The 13,425-nt window shown below is 52.7% G+C and overlaps 1 protein-coding gene across 2 annotated transcripts in view; it reads right to left on the reverse strand.

The window, feature by feature from the left end:
• EFCC1 (EF-hand and coiled-coil domain containing 1) overlaps positions 1-6,597 on the reverse strand; it is a 42,498-nt gene extending 35,901 nt beyond the window's left edge. For both annotated transcript variants that reach the window (XM_036099697.2, XM_078074498.1), the window contains exons 1-2: positions 5,589-6,597; positions 3,858-4,141 (exon numbers count right to left, since the gene is read on the reverse strand). In XM_036099697.2, coding sequence (XP_035955590.2) covers positions 3,858-4,141; positions 5,589-6,308 — 1,004 coding nt within the window. In that variant the 5' untranslated portion in view covers positions 6,309-6,597. The remainder of the gene's footprint in view (positions 1-3,857; positions 4,142-5,588) is intronic.
• Positions 6,598-13,425: the final 6,828 nt, after the last annotated feature.

Consider the following 13,425-nt stretch of genomic DNA (forward strand, 5'->3'; position numbering starts at 1 on the left):
ATAGCTACTGAAGACCTCGCCTGGTGAGTTCATACAAGGAGGCTCCTGCATGAAGCTAGGGGCCCTCCAGAGGCTGTCTCATCCAGGAGCAGAGGTGAGAAGAACCCTACTTACTGGCCTTGGGATGGTGTCCCCAGATATGGAGCTCAATTTCTCCCGACCTGTGTAGTTATGAAACTTCAAGCCAAGAAATGAAATTAGAAACTGGCCCAGAATCAGGCCCTGGTGGGACAGCTCTGGACGGAACTCCACAACTTTGGTGATGGGTGGATTCTCCACGATCATGGCTTCTGCCAAACAGGGGGTTACTGTCAACGATCACAATAGCACACCGAGAACTTGTCATTATCACAGAAAGAGCAGAGATAAAACACCAGGGAAAGCTCAGATGTTGTGGCAATCCCAAAGAGACTGGAAAAGAAGAATGTTTAAATGAGAAAGAGATGAAGGACTGGAGAGAACCCACAACACAAGGACTGAGCGGGATGGGAAAGAATGTGCAGTTTTGAAAAAGAAATACATGGAAGTCCGGGAAATGAGCAAGGGAGTCATTGAGATATCATTTTAGGGCGACAGTAGAGAAGAGGAAAGGACATTTATTCGGAGTTGGGAGACTCACCAGGTGCTGAAACAGCCAAGTGTTGGTTAGGAGACCACCCCCATGGCTCTATTTCCTCATTTGAAAAAAGGTGGCATAATACCAGCCTCCGAGCGTTATGAGAAGATCAGAGCGGGTCAGTTTCTGTGACAGCCCTGGAAAAGTGTGAGTCGGGTCATGCATGCTAACCAAATGGCTTCAAGCTGTCATTCCCAGGAGGGATTTCAGTCATTGGCACTGTTTTCCCCCCAGAGATACATCTGCAGAACACCTGGAGGCACTTGAGAGTGACGTCACTTAAGAGGGGGTGCTGGGGCTCTAGTCTTTGGGGTATGGTGCTCCTTCCATCCCCCAGTACCTCTACACTGCAGGCCCAATGGGTCTGGCCACGGAGGGAGGAGGTTCAGCTTAACAAGCAGGGGACATCTGAGTTCCAGCCCCCCTGCAGGCTATGAAAGGTCCTGCAGATGTTTGGGGTGGGACGTGGGGGATGGGGGGAGTCCAGGAGGACTTGTGCACGTTGCCAGGCTGGCCTGGGGTATGTGGCTTTGGGCTGTTCGGGCTGGGGTTTGGATCCTAGCTTGTCACTTGCTGTGCCACACCGGCAAGTTGCTTCCTCTCTGGCCTTGGTTTTCTCATCTGTGAAGTGCAGATGATAATTAATACCTTTCTCTTAGGCCAGTTGAGGGGCTCATTTGAGCGAATGTGGGGAAAGTGTCCAGCATCACGCCTGGTACACAGGTGATGCTCAATGCATGTCCTTGGCTGTTCTATGCCCTCCCCTTTCCTTTCTTCAAAGGAGAGCTTTGGGGTAAGTCAGCCCACAGACTCTGCCCATAGAAAGCAGGCAGAGGAGAGGTCTGCCTCCTGGGGCTGGGCATGGGTTAGGGGGCGTGTTTGTATAGAGACGGGAAAACAAGCAGCAGAGCCATCTCCTAATCACCATGACCTCCACACCATGTCACTCATTCTCTGGCCCTCAGTTTTCTCATTCACTGGACATCTCCTTGGAGACTGCAATAACTGCTCCTCTTTTTCCTCACCAAGAGAACCCAATTGTGTTTGGGGCATCAATATGGCCAGATTCTCCTGCAGATAGGAGCAGCCACGTGACGCGGTTCTGGCCCAGGAGATGGAGGTGCAAATTCTGATGGGGTGTAGGGGTATCTCTCCCTGAACACAAAGGCAAAGCTCACTTGAAGAAAGCCTTCCCCACCCTCAACCTTGCCCGTCCTCCTCATGCCTGAACAGCAGACATGAGGCCTGCAGCTACGGCAGCCATCTTGTAACTGTGCGTCAACAACAAAGGGTAAGGTGGAAAGAAAGAAAGAACACAGGCTGTAGGGGCAGGCCGACCTTACTTTTCCACTTCCTGGCTGGGTGGCCTCGGGTGCGTTACTTCACTTCTCAGAGCCTCACTTCCCACCGTCTGTAAAATGGGGATAACACCTCTACCTTGCACAGTTCTTGTGAGGATGAAATGGTGCCATGGATACAAATCCACCTTTTCTACTGTAAAGGGCTATCCAGATGTTCGTAGTGGCTCTTACATCATGCTGTAGAGGACAGTTACTTTAGGGTAAAACAAAGAAGAGACCCTTTATTTCTCCTCTTGGAGAAAGTTCCAAGGCTGTACACGGGCCCCAAGCCAGCCAGCCCAGCTCTTGAGCCGATCAGCTATGCAAACAGGAAGTGGCTATCCAAACATTTGGAGCTGCAGGACGCTGGCCCAGAATGGGCCTCTTCATGGAGGCCTCTCTCCACATTGTGCCTTCTCATCTCCCAGCTGTGAGCACCTCCAAAGTCAAGGAGGGAGGTCCCTCCTCTAAGGGCCTAGGTTCAAAGCCTCCCCTTCTGGTTGCCCTGCCCACCAGCCTGGGCCAGGCCACCTTCCTTTCCAGCTGGAGGATGGCAACAGCCCCTCTGTGGGCTCCCCACTGTCTCTTGCTCTTCCCTCTCCTCCCACCTCTTTGTCACAACTGTAGCCAGGGCAATTTTTTTTGAAATGCAAATCAGTTCTTGTCACCCTCTTGCTGAAAACTTCCGTGTTCTCTTTGAGGGAAAGATTGAAGTTCCTGACACAACCGTCTAGGCCCTGGATGGCCTGGCCTCTGCCTGTCTCTCCAGTTTTCCTCCTCCAGCCACCCTGGCCTCCTTTTAGTTTCTGGAATGTGCCAAGGTCCCTGCTGTCTCAGGGCTTTGCCTGTAGTGTTCCCATTTTCTAGAACACTCTCACCTTCTCCCCTCCTCCTCTCCCTGGCCCATCTTGCCACATGACATCCTATTCTGAGCTCTCAGCTCAAGTGTCACCTCAGGGGCTGGCTGAGGCTGCAGCAAGCATGACGAAGGTCCTGCTCTGCCCCCCACCACATTCATCCAGCCTGTTGCCATTCATCTAGTCACATGCTGATCTCACACGCTCAGTAGGGGCTACTCAGGGCAGGGATTTCGGGTTGCCTTGTTCCCAGTCACACCCCTGCTACCTGGCATGGCCTCTGTATGGAGCCAGTGCCCAGTCAGACAGGCAGGTGTGCCTTATGATTCAGAACGGAGATGGAGCTGTTTACTGAGCACCTACTGTGTGCCAGGTGGGACCCCGCGGCCTCTTCACAGCGGCCCTGGCAGGCAGGGACTAGAGTCCCTGTGTTCTACCAAAAGGGGAAACAGAAGCTCCAAGGGGGGCAGTGACTTGCCCAAGGTCACACATCTGGCAGAGGCCCGGCTAGGATCTGACACTCCGGCCCACGCCCAGCTTCCTGCCTGGCGGAGCTAGCACCAGGGATCATTGCACATCTGTTTCCTCCTCTGTAGAACGGGGATGAGGCGGGACCTACCTCACAGGGCTGTTGTGAGGATTCAGTCGGCTAGGCCCCTCAAGGGCTCCGCTCAGAGCCGGGCACGCATTAAGCGCTCAGCGACTGTGAGCTATCATCATCATGGGTATCGTGTTGGTCAAAGAAATAAAAATAACTACATCCTCTTGGGACCCACGAAAGGGCAAGTGGAAGGTCTTTGTGGGTGAAAAGGCACATGAATGGATGGGTGGGTGGAGAGCAAGCGAACGAGGGAACGAATGACTGAAGACATGAAGAACAGCCGAGCCCACGGAGGGATCCACGCGCGAACGTGTGAACGAACAGAGGAACACGAGAACGAGCGTGTGTGCGGGGAGGATGCAGCCCTGAGGTCTGGGAGACCCGGGGCTGACTTGGGGCGCCCGGGCCGCGTCCTCCCCCCCGCCCCCTCCCCCCCCGCTCACCTGTACCGCCGCAGCTCGCCCTCCAGCCGCCGCACCCAGCGCTGCAGGCCGGGCACCTGTCGCGCCAGCGCCTCGAGCTCGCGCACGCGGCCCAGGCTGCGCAGCACCGCCTCCCGGGCCTCCTCGGCGCGCCGCCGCACCTCGGCCTGGCCCTGGCGCAGCCGCCCCGCGCGGGCCTCGGCCGCCGCCAGAGCGCCCCGCGCCTGCCGCAGCTCCAGCGCCGCCGCCTCGGGCCCGCCGCGCCCCGCCTCCTGCGCGCCTGCCTGGCTCTTCCAGAGGCCGACCTGCGGGGACAGGGCCGCGCGGACCGCGGTGAGCGCCTCGCCTCGGCCACCCGCCACGACCGCGGCCACCGTGCCCGCGCCCCCCCGGAGCTCCCACGGTGCACGTTTATTGCGCGCACTGCCTACCGCTCCTGGGCCGGTCTGAGCTCGTTTAATCCTCGCAACAGCCCAGATGAGGCAGGAGCTCTAATTATCCCCTTTTTCCTGGGTGAGGGAAACTGAGCCACAATGCCCAGTATTCTCATCTTTGCGCGGTACCAATAATTCCCGAACTTCACGACTCTTCTCTTCTCTTCTTCTGTGACTCCTCCGATCCCTAGACTCGAGGAACAATCTAAGCGTCTCAAAAAGGCGTTTCTGGACCTCCCCGGTGTCTGGTCAATAGACTCTTCTTGAGGGTGGGGTTTTTGTCTGTCTTGTTTACCGCTGTGTCCCCGACGCCTTAACCAGGTCTGGCACACAGTAGGTGCTCAATAAATACCTGGAGAATGAATGATCCTGGACCATCTTGCTGCGCACCATGGGAGTCATTTCCCACTCCCACCCTTTGCTTCTCTTGTGCTCCTAGGCCGCCAGCCCTTGCCTGTCCATAGCTATGACCCCTGAAAGCGGCACCCTGCCACTCCTCCGCATACGCAGCCTGCCCTCTGCCGCTCAGGGCTGGTGACTGGGCAATGGGCAGAGTGGGGCTAATGCAAGTCAGCTCCCTCCTGACCTATGGTCCCTTGGGGCAGAGGCTCTTCTCTTCCTCCTCCCACCCCCATCGCCCTTGGCTGAGCACAGTGCTTGAGCATAGTGCTTAAGTGTTTGTTGACTGAATCCCAGATGCTTGGGCTCGGTCCATATCTCACTCAGTGCTTCCTTCTCAACATCCTAGAGGTCTGGCCCTGAAGGGGTTCGGTGGCCAGTGACTGCCTGATGAACAGTGACACTATCTATTTAGCACCTGGCCCTGGCCCTGAGGGAGGCCCATAAATACTTGCTGAATGACCCAATGAGCCGCCAGTCTACCCATTAGGCAGGAAGCTCCTTAAGGGTGGGGACAGGGCCTTTTTCACCCTTTATCTCCTAACCCATCCTTCAGCCCCAGCCTGGCACCACAGAGAGCTCAAGACGCCTGCTGAATGACTGAATGTGCGAGACGGCCCAGGTTTCCTGGGAGAGTTCAACTACTGGGTTAGAAGAGGCAAGACGACATAGTGAGGGTGGGGGGACGGCGTGGGATGGTGATCCGGGTGGGACAGGGGTTTTAGAGGTGGAACGGGTGGGGGGGCTGGAGTGGGTTAAATGCAATGGGGGTGGGATAGGGGGAGGACGCAAGTGAGCCGAAGTGGGGTGGGGCTGCCCTCTCTTCCCCCTTCCACTTCCTCAGCGGGTCCCGGGCTGCTCAAACGACCCCCGCCCGCCTCCAGTCACGGCCGCCCCCTCCCTCCGCGCCGGCGCGCACCTGCAGCGCTAGACAGCGCGCGTCACTGCTCTGCAGCGCGGCACGCAGGTCCTCCACCAGCTCGCGCAGGCTGCTGTTCTCCTCCTCCAACCGCGCCAGGCGCTCGCCGTCCCGGCCGCCGTCGGGGCCGCCGTCCGGGGCGGGCGTGCGGGGCGGACGGCGGCGGCGGCGCGGGCGGCGCAGGCGGATCTGCGTCTCGATGTGCTCGCTTAGAGCGCCGCGGGGCAGCCGGGGCCCTGCGCGGGTGCCGAAGTAGCCGCAGAGGCGCGCGTGGAACTGGCGGAAGGTGAGCTCGGGCGGCTCCGCGCGCAGCGCCAGGCGCGCCTCCTCTTCGGCATCCGCGTCCCCGTCGGTGGCCACCCCAGCGGCCGTGTCGCCAGCGGTCGCATCCCCCGGCTTCGTGTCTCGGGCGGCCGCCTCCCCGGAGGCCTCCCCGGCGGCGGCCCCCTCGGCGCGCAGCCCCAGCACGGCGCAGAGAGCGCGGAAGTCAGCGCGGGGCAGGCGGCCGGCGCCGCGGCAGTCCAGGTGGTGGAAGACCTCTTGCAGGTACTGGTCCAGGCCGGTGGCCAGCACCACGATCTCGTTCTCCACGCCGCGGTCCAGCCCGTAGTGGTGCGCCAGGGCGCTCAGCAGCCACTGGGTGCGCCGCGCGGGTCGCCGGTACGGGTCACCCGCCGCGCCCTCCATGCCGGCCTCCCGGCCCGGGCCGCTCGGCTGCATCGCTGCGGCGCGTCGCTCCTCCGGTCCCTCCGCCCCGCCACTTCCAGGGGCGGCCCCAGAGTTCTTCGAAAGGAGGGGCTTAGCGGTCGCGGTCTGGTTGGAGCGGCGCGGAGGGCCGTGTCCAGCAGCTGCGCTGGCTTGGCCGGGCGTCTGTGTTTACTCGGGTTGGTTAGGAGGAGGCTGGGGTAGGGGGCCTGGTCCCTCTCTGTCTCGCTTCTGCGGGTGACCCAGCTCTCTTCTCTCCTCATCACTCCAGGGGCTTCCCTGGCGTCTCCTTTTCCCTTCCCACTCCCGGCTCTGTCGGCTTTCAACTCCCGCACCCTCTGTCCCACCCACCCTGCGCTGAGAGTTGGCCCCGGGACCCGCGCGAGGCGTGCGCGCAGGATAGGAAGCCGGGGAGAGAGGGAGGGTAGCTGCCTGGTCTTGTTGCTGGGGGTGTGTCCCCCAAGCCCACGTGTCATTCCACCCCTTCTCCGGAAAGTCTTCCGAGGGTAGCTCCGGGAGCTGGCTCTAACCGCCCTCTCCCCGCGCAGGTGCGGAGAAGCCCCTCTCCCCCTATGTTCAGATACAGGGTTCCCAAACTCGTGTCACTCCACCATAGATGGTGCAGAGGCTCACGTGGTAACTAGAGCAGAGAGACAGGGTTGGAGAAGTAAGTGGACTGCTTTAGGGACATCCCGCTGGTAAGAAGTCGATCTGAGATGGACCCTCGTTCTCTAAGCTCTGTGTGTGTTTGGTGGGGAGTTGGGAGGCGGGGATAGAAAAGTGGTTTCCAGCCCTCACCTTTGTGCCTGTGGATGCTGAGTTGGCGATGCGATCTGAGTTCCGTCTCTGAGCTGGGGTTATGCTAACAGGGTTGTTCGGCCAACATTTTCTCTGGTACCTTACAACACATTTCTGGAAGGTGAAAGAAAAACTACTTCTCCGGGGAGACCTAGGCTGTTTTTCCTTTCTCTTTCACGAGATGTCATGCACCTGTTACCTGCACTGGGACCCAATATCCAGCCACGTTGGAACAAGAGGCAGACTTTATTCAACTGTCCTTGGCTGTAAGATGGGCAGAATCTGGCTTTCTGTATAACTCTAGGAATTTAAATGCTAAATCCTGGAATTTGAGGGGCGCCTGGGTGGTTCAGTTGGTTAAGCGACTGCCTTCGGCTCAGGTCATAATCCTGGAGTCCCTGAATCGAGTCCCGCATCTGGCTCCCTGCTTGGTAGGGAGTCTGCTTCGCCCTCTGACCCTATCCCCTCTCATGTGCTCTCTCTCTCAAATAAATAAATAAAATCTTTAAAAAATATATATAAATCCTGGAATTTGAAAAGGCACTAAAATTCTGTCTCCTGGGCTGCAGTATCCCAGAATCAGCACTTTTTTGGGGCAAATCCCTACTCATTCTTGAAGATTTAGCCCAAGGGATGGAGTTAGATGCTTCTCCCCAGCCATTTTGGACATAATTTTTTTTTTTTAATTATAAAAGTAATAGCATTTTGACAAAAAGTTTTACATCAATTCCACTTCTTGGGCACCTGGGTGCCTCAGTCGTTAAGCGTCTGCCTTCGGCTCAGATCATGATCCCAGGGTCCTGGGATCAAGTCCCACATCGGGCTTCCTGCTCTGCGGGAAGCCTGCTTCTCCCTCTCCCACTCCCCCTGCTTGTGTTCCTGCTCTCGCTATCTCTGTCTCTGTCAAATAAATAAAATCTTTAAAACAAAACAAAACAAAACAAAATAAATTCCACTTCTTGGCTCCTGCCTTAGAAAAAGACACGTGCACAGGATGTTCACTGTATCATTGTTTATAATATTGAGAAACTAGAGACAACCTGGTACTCATCAGTGCATCAGCCATGATGAATCACCAAAAAGGGATGAGTGAAATAAGCAAGTTGCAGCCTCTTATGTACAATGTTATGATTTCTATAACAATAACAACAAAGCCACACCAAAGGGTATTAAATATTATGTAACTGCATAGAAAAAGATGGAAGTAGGGGCGCCTGGGTGGCTCAGTTGGTTAAGCCTCTGCCTTTGGCTCAGGTCATGATCTCGGGCTTCTGGGATCAAGTCCCACGTGGGGCTCCTTGCTCAGCGGGAAGTCTGCTTCTCCCTCTTCCCCCCCATGTTCTCTCTCAAATAAATAAATAAAATCTTTAACAAATCAAAATAGAAAAAGATGGAAGGAGTCAAAACTGATGCAGTGGTTATTTCTGGGGATCAAAGATGTTTAGCCTTTGCTGTAACATTTCCCTTTTTGCCAAGACGATTTCTTTCTTTCTTTTGGGGAGGACACACCTTATTTACCATTTACATACCATAAAATTCACCCACTGAAGGGTGTAAATAAATGCTTTTATTTTTATTTTTTTTTAAATTTTATTTATTTATTTGACAGAGAGACACAGCGAGAGAGGGAACACAGCAGGGGGAGTGGGAGAGGGAGAGGGAGAAGCAGGCTTCCCACCGAAAATAAATGCTTTTAGTACATTTGTAGAGTCTAGAGACATCACAATCTAACTTCATAACATTCTCATCACTCATTTCCCAAAACCCTTGGACTGGTTAGCTCATTTTCTCCTTCACCTTCCACCCCCCCCCCCCCCGTCCTGCGCTAGGCAACCACTACTTCCTGTTTCTATAGATTTGTCTATCCTGGACATTTCATATAAATGGAATCATACCGTATGTGACTGATTCCTTTTTGAAAACATGAACAGTCATGTTTTCCAGGTTCACCCACACTGTAGCATGTATCAGTACATCCTTCCTTTTTATGGCGGAGTAATACTCCATGGTGTGGCTAGACCATGTTTTTTGCTTCTCTGTTCATCAGTTGATGGACATTTGGGTTGTTCCCACCTTTTGGCTGTTCTAAATAGCACTGCTGTGAACATTCACATGCAAGTTTTTGCGTGGACATGTTTTCATTTGTCTTGTGTGTAGACCCAGGAGTGAGGCCTCTGCTTGGACGGTAGTTTTATGTTTAATTTGTGAGGAACTGCCAAACTGTTTTTCATGATGGCTGTACCATTTACCTTCCTAACAGCCATGTTTTCGTGTGTTTCCTGACGGGTTAAGCAACACGGATGTTCTCAGTCCTCCATCTCACCTCACAGGGCCCCAGGCCTTCCTCAGCGAGTTCCTGCCGTCTCCCATTCTTCTCTGTGTTCACACCCCGCATGCAGTGTCTCATGCTCTACCCTCACAACACATCCTGAATCCCACTGCCTCGCCGCACCCCACGGGTACCACACGGAGCCAGCCCCCCAGCATCTCTCACCTGTATTCTTGCAGCAAGCTCCCCCGAGAACTGCCTGTGGGCTCCTACAGTCTGTTCTCCAAGCCAGAGGATCCCCTCCTCTCTGCTCAGGAACCCCTAATTCTTTCCCTCTCACAGGGACTTAAGGCAAAGTGCTCACATTCCCCCCAGCCTCCCCCTCATCTCCTGCCATTGCCCTTTCCCCCTGACCTCCTTGCTGTTCTTCTAACTCACTTCAGGGTATTTGCAGCTGCTTCCCCCAGATGTTTACCTCCTCAGGCCATCACCTCCTCAGTGAGGCCTTTGGTGACCCCGAAGGCACTCTGCGCCTCTGACAGACTCTGTCTCCCTGTGTGCTGTCTGTCTCCCTGTGTTAAACTGTCAGTCAGCCGTGAGGGTAGCAAAACACGTCTGTTCCCCTGGAACCGTGTCACTGAAAGGAGACAATCAGCCTCTAACTTCCTTCTCAGCTGCCTCCCTGGTTGCCTTCGGGAATGGTGGTGTGTATGGCCTTCCACATATTTTCTTTGCCTGTAGATGATATGTATACTTTTTATTTGTATTATTTATTATGTATACTTTTTCAAGGCAGCTATTATGCCGCGTTGCTGTTGATCTGTGGGCCTCGCATGAGGTCTGAGCTTCAGGAGGCCAGGAACCTGGTGTCCCTCGTCCCAGCAGGGGCCTGGCACAGCGTAGGCGCTGATAATGTCGGTTCGTATGAACACACATTTGTAGCAGTGAACTCACTGCATCATATGGGAAGACTGCCTCTGGTCGGGGTTTGGTGGGATTTGGTGTCCTTTGATCCAGCGATGTTGGAATCAGGGAGACTCCAGACGTTGGTAGTTGATTGGATCCCCAGCTGGACCGCAGAAGCTTCTAGGCCTGGAGCCCCATGGCCTGTGGGTCTGCCTTGTACATTTAGGACAGGACTCTGGAACTTGGCTCTGGACCCCTGAGTTGCATCTGTGCAGTTGAATCCGATTTGATTTCATGTTAGTGCTGAGAGCAGGCAATGAAGCAAGACTGCTGCGCTCCCCACTGCCCCGGGCACTGCAGCTGGGGGCTGCTTCTGGCGAGGGAATCCTTTGAACAGTAACGTTCCTGGGCCAGTCAACATTGAAAAGAAAGCCTTTAAATATCAGGCCATGGAGCGTTGCCTGGGCCTCCGCCCCCCGCAGCTCAGCGGGGGCCAGGGAAGTCAGGGTTGATAATGGTGCACTGTCAGGCCTGTCTGTCTGCCGGGCAGTGTTACCAGGCGCCTCTGAAATCATTCCGGTCAGACCCACAAGGTTTTTGTTGAAGGTTTGAAGTGAGCAAACTCAGAGGTCTCCTGGGCTCTTTTGTCTGAGCTGGGGGATGGGTGTGTGTCTGCGGGGGGGAGCGCAGAAGCCCTGGCAAAGAGATGATTTTCTGAAGTCAGTTCACTATTGTTCGAGCCATTTCAAAAAGTATATTGTTTAAAGTGTCTTTAAACATCCCAGAAAAAATGCTTGTTAGCACAAATCACCACCAGAAGAGGGGATCCCAGATACTCCTGATGTATTTGTTTTGAGGCATTTTCCATGCATTTGGGCATGAAAGAACTTCCCTGGGGTGGTTGTTACACGACTATATACATCTGTCAAAGCACTTAAAAAGGGTGAATTTTACAGGATGTGAACTGTAGCTCATTAAACTCAACATAAAGAAACACGGTTGAAATGTTGTTGCTGGGATCTTCGCACATCGACCATACTTCCTAAACAGCCTGGCCATCATTAATATTCCTTTGCAAATGTTCTCGAACACCACTCATGTTCCGTCTCACGACTGAGCTGTGAGGTTCTCCATCGTCGTCCCCCAGGGATGGCTCATCAAGGTGGTTTGCAGTTTTTCTCCATTAAAACACCGTGAACTGTTGCCTCTGTGTCCTGAGTGATTTACTCCAGCGCCAGGGAGTTGGAACATTTTCTGTGCTCTTGATACTGTCAAATTGTTTTTCAGAAAGCTTTTGTCATTCTGTGCGGCCCCCGGAGTGTCTGGGAGCCATCATTTTTAGTGACAAAGCTTTTATATTTTCAGGAGTCTTGGTTAGTAGATTTGCGTAGTGTTCAGACACCAAGTTTTACTTCTATTAAAAATCGGACTGAACTAGGCAAAGATTTCTTAGATACAACACAGAGTGGTCCAAAAATGAAAAAAAAATCAGTAAATTGGACCTCATCAAAATTCAAAACTTTTGCACTTCAAACAGTGGTGGTAAGGACACCATTAAGAAAGTGAAAGGACCGGCAGGAGACCAGGAGAAAATATTTGCAAAACATAGATCCCATAAAGGACTTGTATTCAGACTTTACAAACAACTCCTACAACTCAATAAGAAGAAAAACAACCCAATCAAAAAGGGAGCAAAAGACAGGAACAGACATTTTACCAAAGAGGATATATGGATGGCCAATAAGTCCGTGAAAAGATCTCAGTATCATTAGTCATTAGGGAAATACAAAGTAAAACCACAATGGAATACTATTTCGTACTCATGAGAATTCATAATAAGTTAGACTGACAATAAATGGTTTCTGGAGGGTGTGGAGAGATGGGAACATTCATACTATGATGGTGGGAACGTGAAACAGTGCAGCCACTTTGGAAAAACAGTTTGGCAGTTTTCCAAAAAGAGCATGAAACTGCTGATGTGGAAATACTGGGGTTCAGGAGCGAATGGTCAGGAAAGAATTCTTGAGACGTCTTCAGTGCAAAAAAGTGGTTTTATTAAAGCATGAGGACAGGACCCGTGGGCAGAAAGAGCTGCGTTGGGGTTGTGACAGGTGACTGATTATATACTTTCAAGTTGGGAGGGGGGTTAGGGATAGCATAAGTCTCTAAGGAATTTTGGAAACAAAGTTTCCAGGACCTTGAGGGGCTAGCTGTTGGTAGGAAAAGGTCATTTATTACTGTCTAGTAAAACCTTAGTCATGAGACCCTTCAGATATATATCAGTGTGCCATATGCTTGGGGGATGATTGCCAACAGTTATCTTGGTTGGGGGAGGTAGAGATAAAGGAAGTTTCCAAAGGAATTTTTTTTAATCTTTTTAAAAAATTAATATATAATGTATTATTTGTTTCAAGGGTACAGGTCTGTGATTCATCAGTCTTACACAACACCCAGCGCTCACCATAGCACATACCCTCCCCATTGTCTATCACCCAGCCACCCCATCCCTCCCACCCCCCTCCCATCCCCAACCCTCAGTTGGTTTCCTATGATTAAGAGTCTCTTATGGTTTGTCTACCTCTCTGGTTTCAACTTGTTTCATTTTTTTCCTCTCTTCCTCTATGATCCTCTTGTTTCTCAAATTCCACATATCAGTGAGATCATAACGATAATTGTCTTTCTCTGATTGACTTATTTCGCTTAGCATAATACCCTCTAGTTCCATTCATGTCGTTGCAAATGGCAAGATTTCATTTTTTGGTGGCTGCATAATATTTCATTGTGTATATATATATATATATATATATATATATATATATATATATATACCAATCTTCTTTATCCATTCATGTGTCGATGGACATCTGGGCTCTTTCCATAGTTTGGCTATTGTGGACATTGCTGCTATAAACACTGGGGTGCAGGTGCCCCGTCGGATCACTACATTTGTATCTTTGTATCTACTATCCCTAGTAGTGCAGTTGTTGGGTCATAGGGTAGCTCTATTTTCATTTTTCTTTTAAAGATTTTATTTATTTATTTAATTGACAGAGAGAGAGAGGGAGAGAGAGACAGCGAGAGAGGGAACACAAGCAGGGGGAGGGTCAGAGGGAGAAGCAGGCTTCCCGCCAAGCAGGGAGCCCGATGTGGGGCTCGATC

The sequence above is a fragment of the Halichoerus grypus genome, chromosome 1 (assembly GCF_964656455.1).
Source record: "Halichoerus grypus chromosome 1, mHalGry1.hap1.1, whole genome shotgun sequence".
NCBI lineage: Eukaryota > Metazoa > Chordata > Mammalia > Carnivora > Phocidae > Halichoerus > Halichoerus grypus.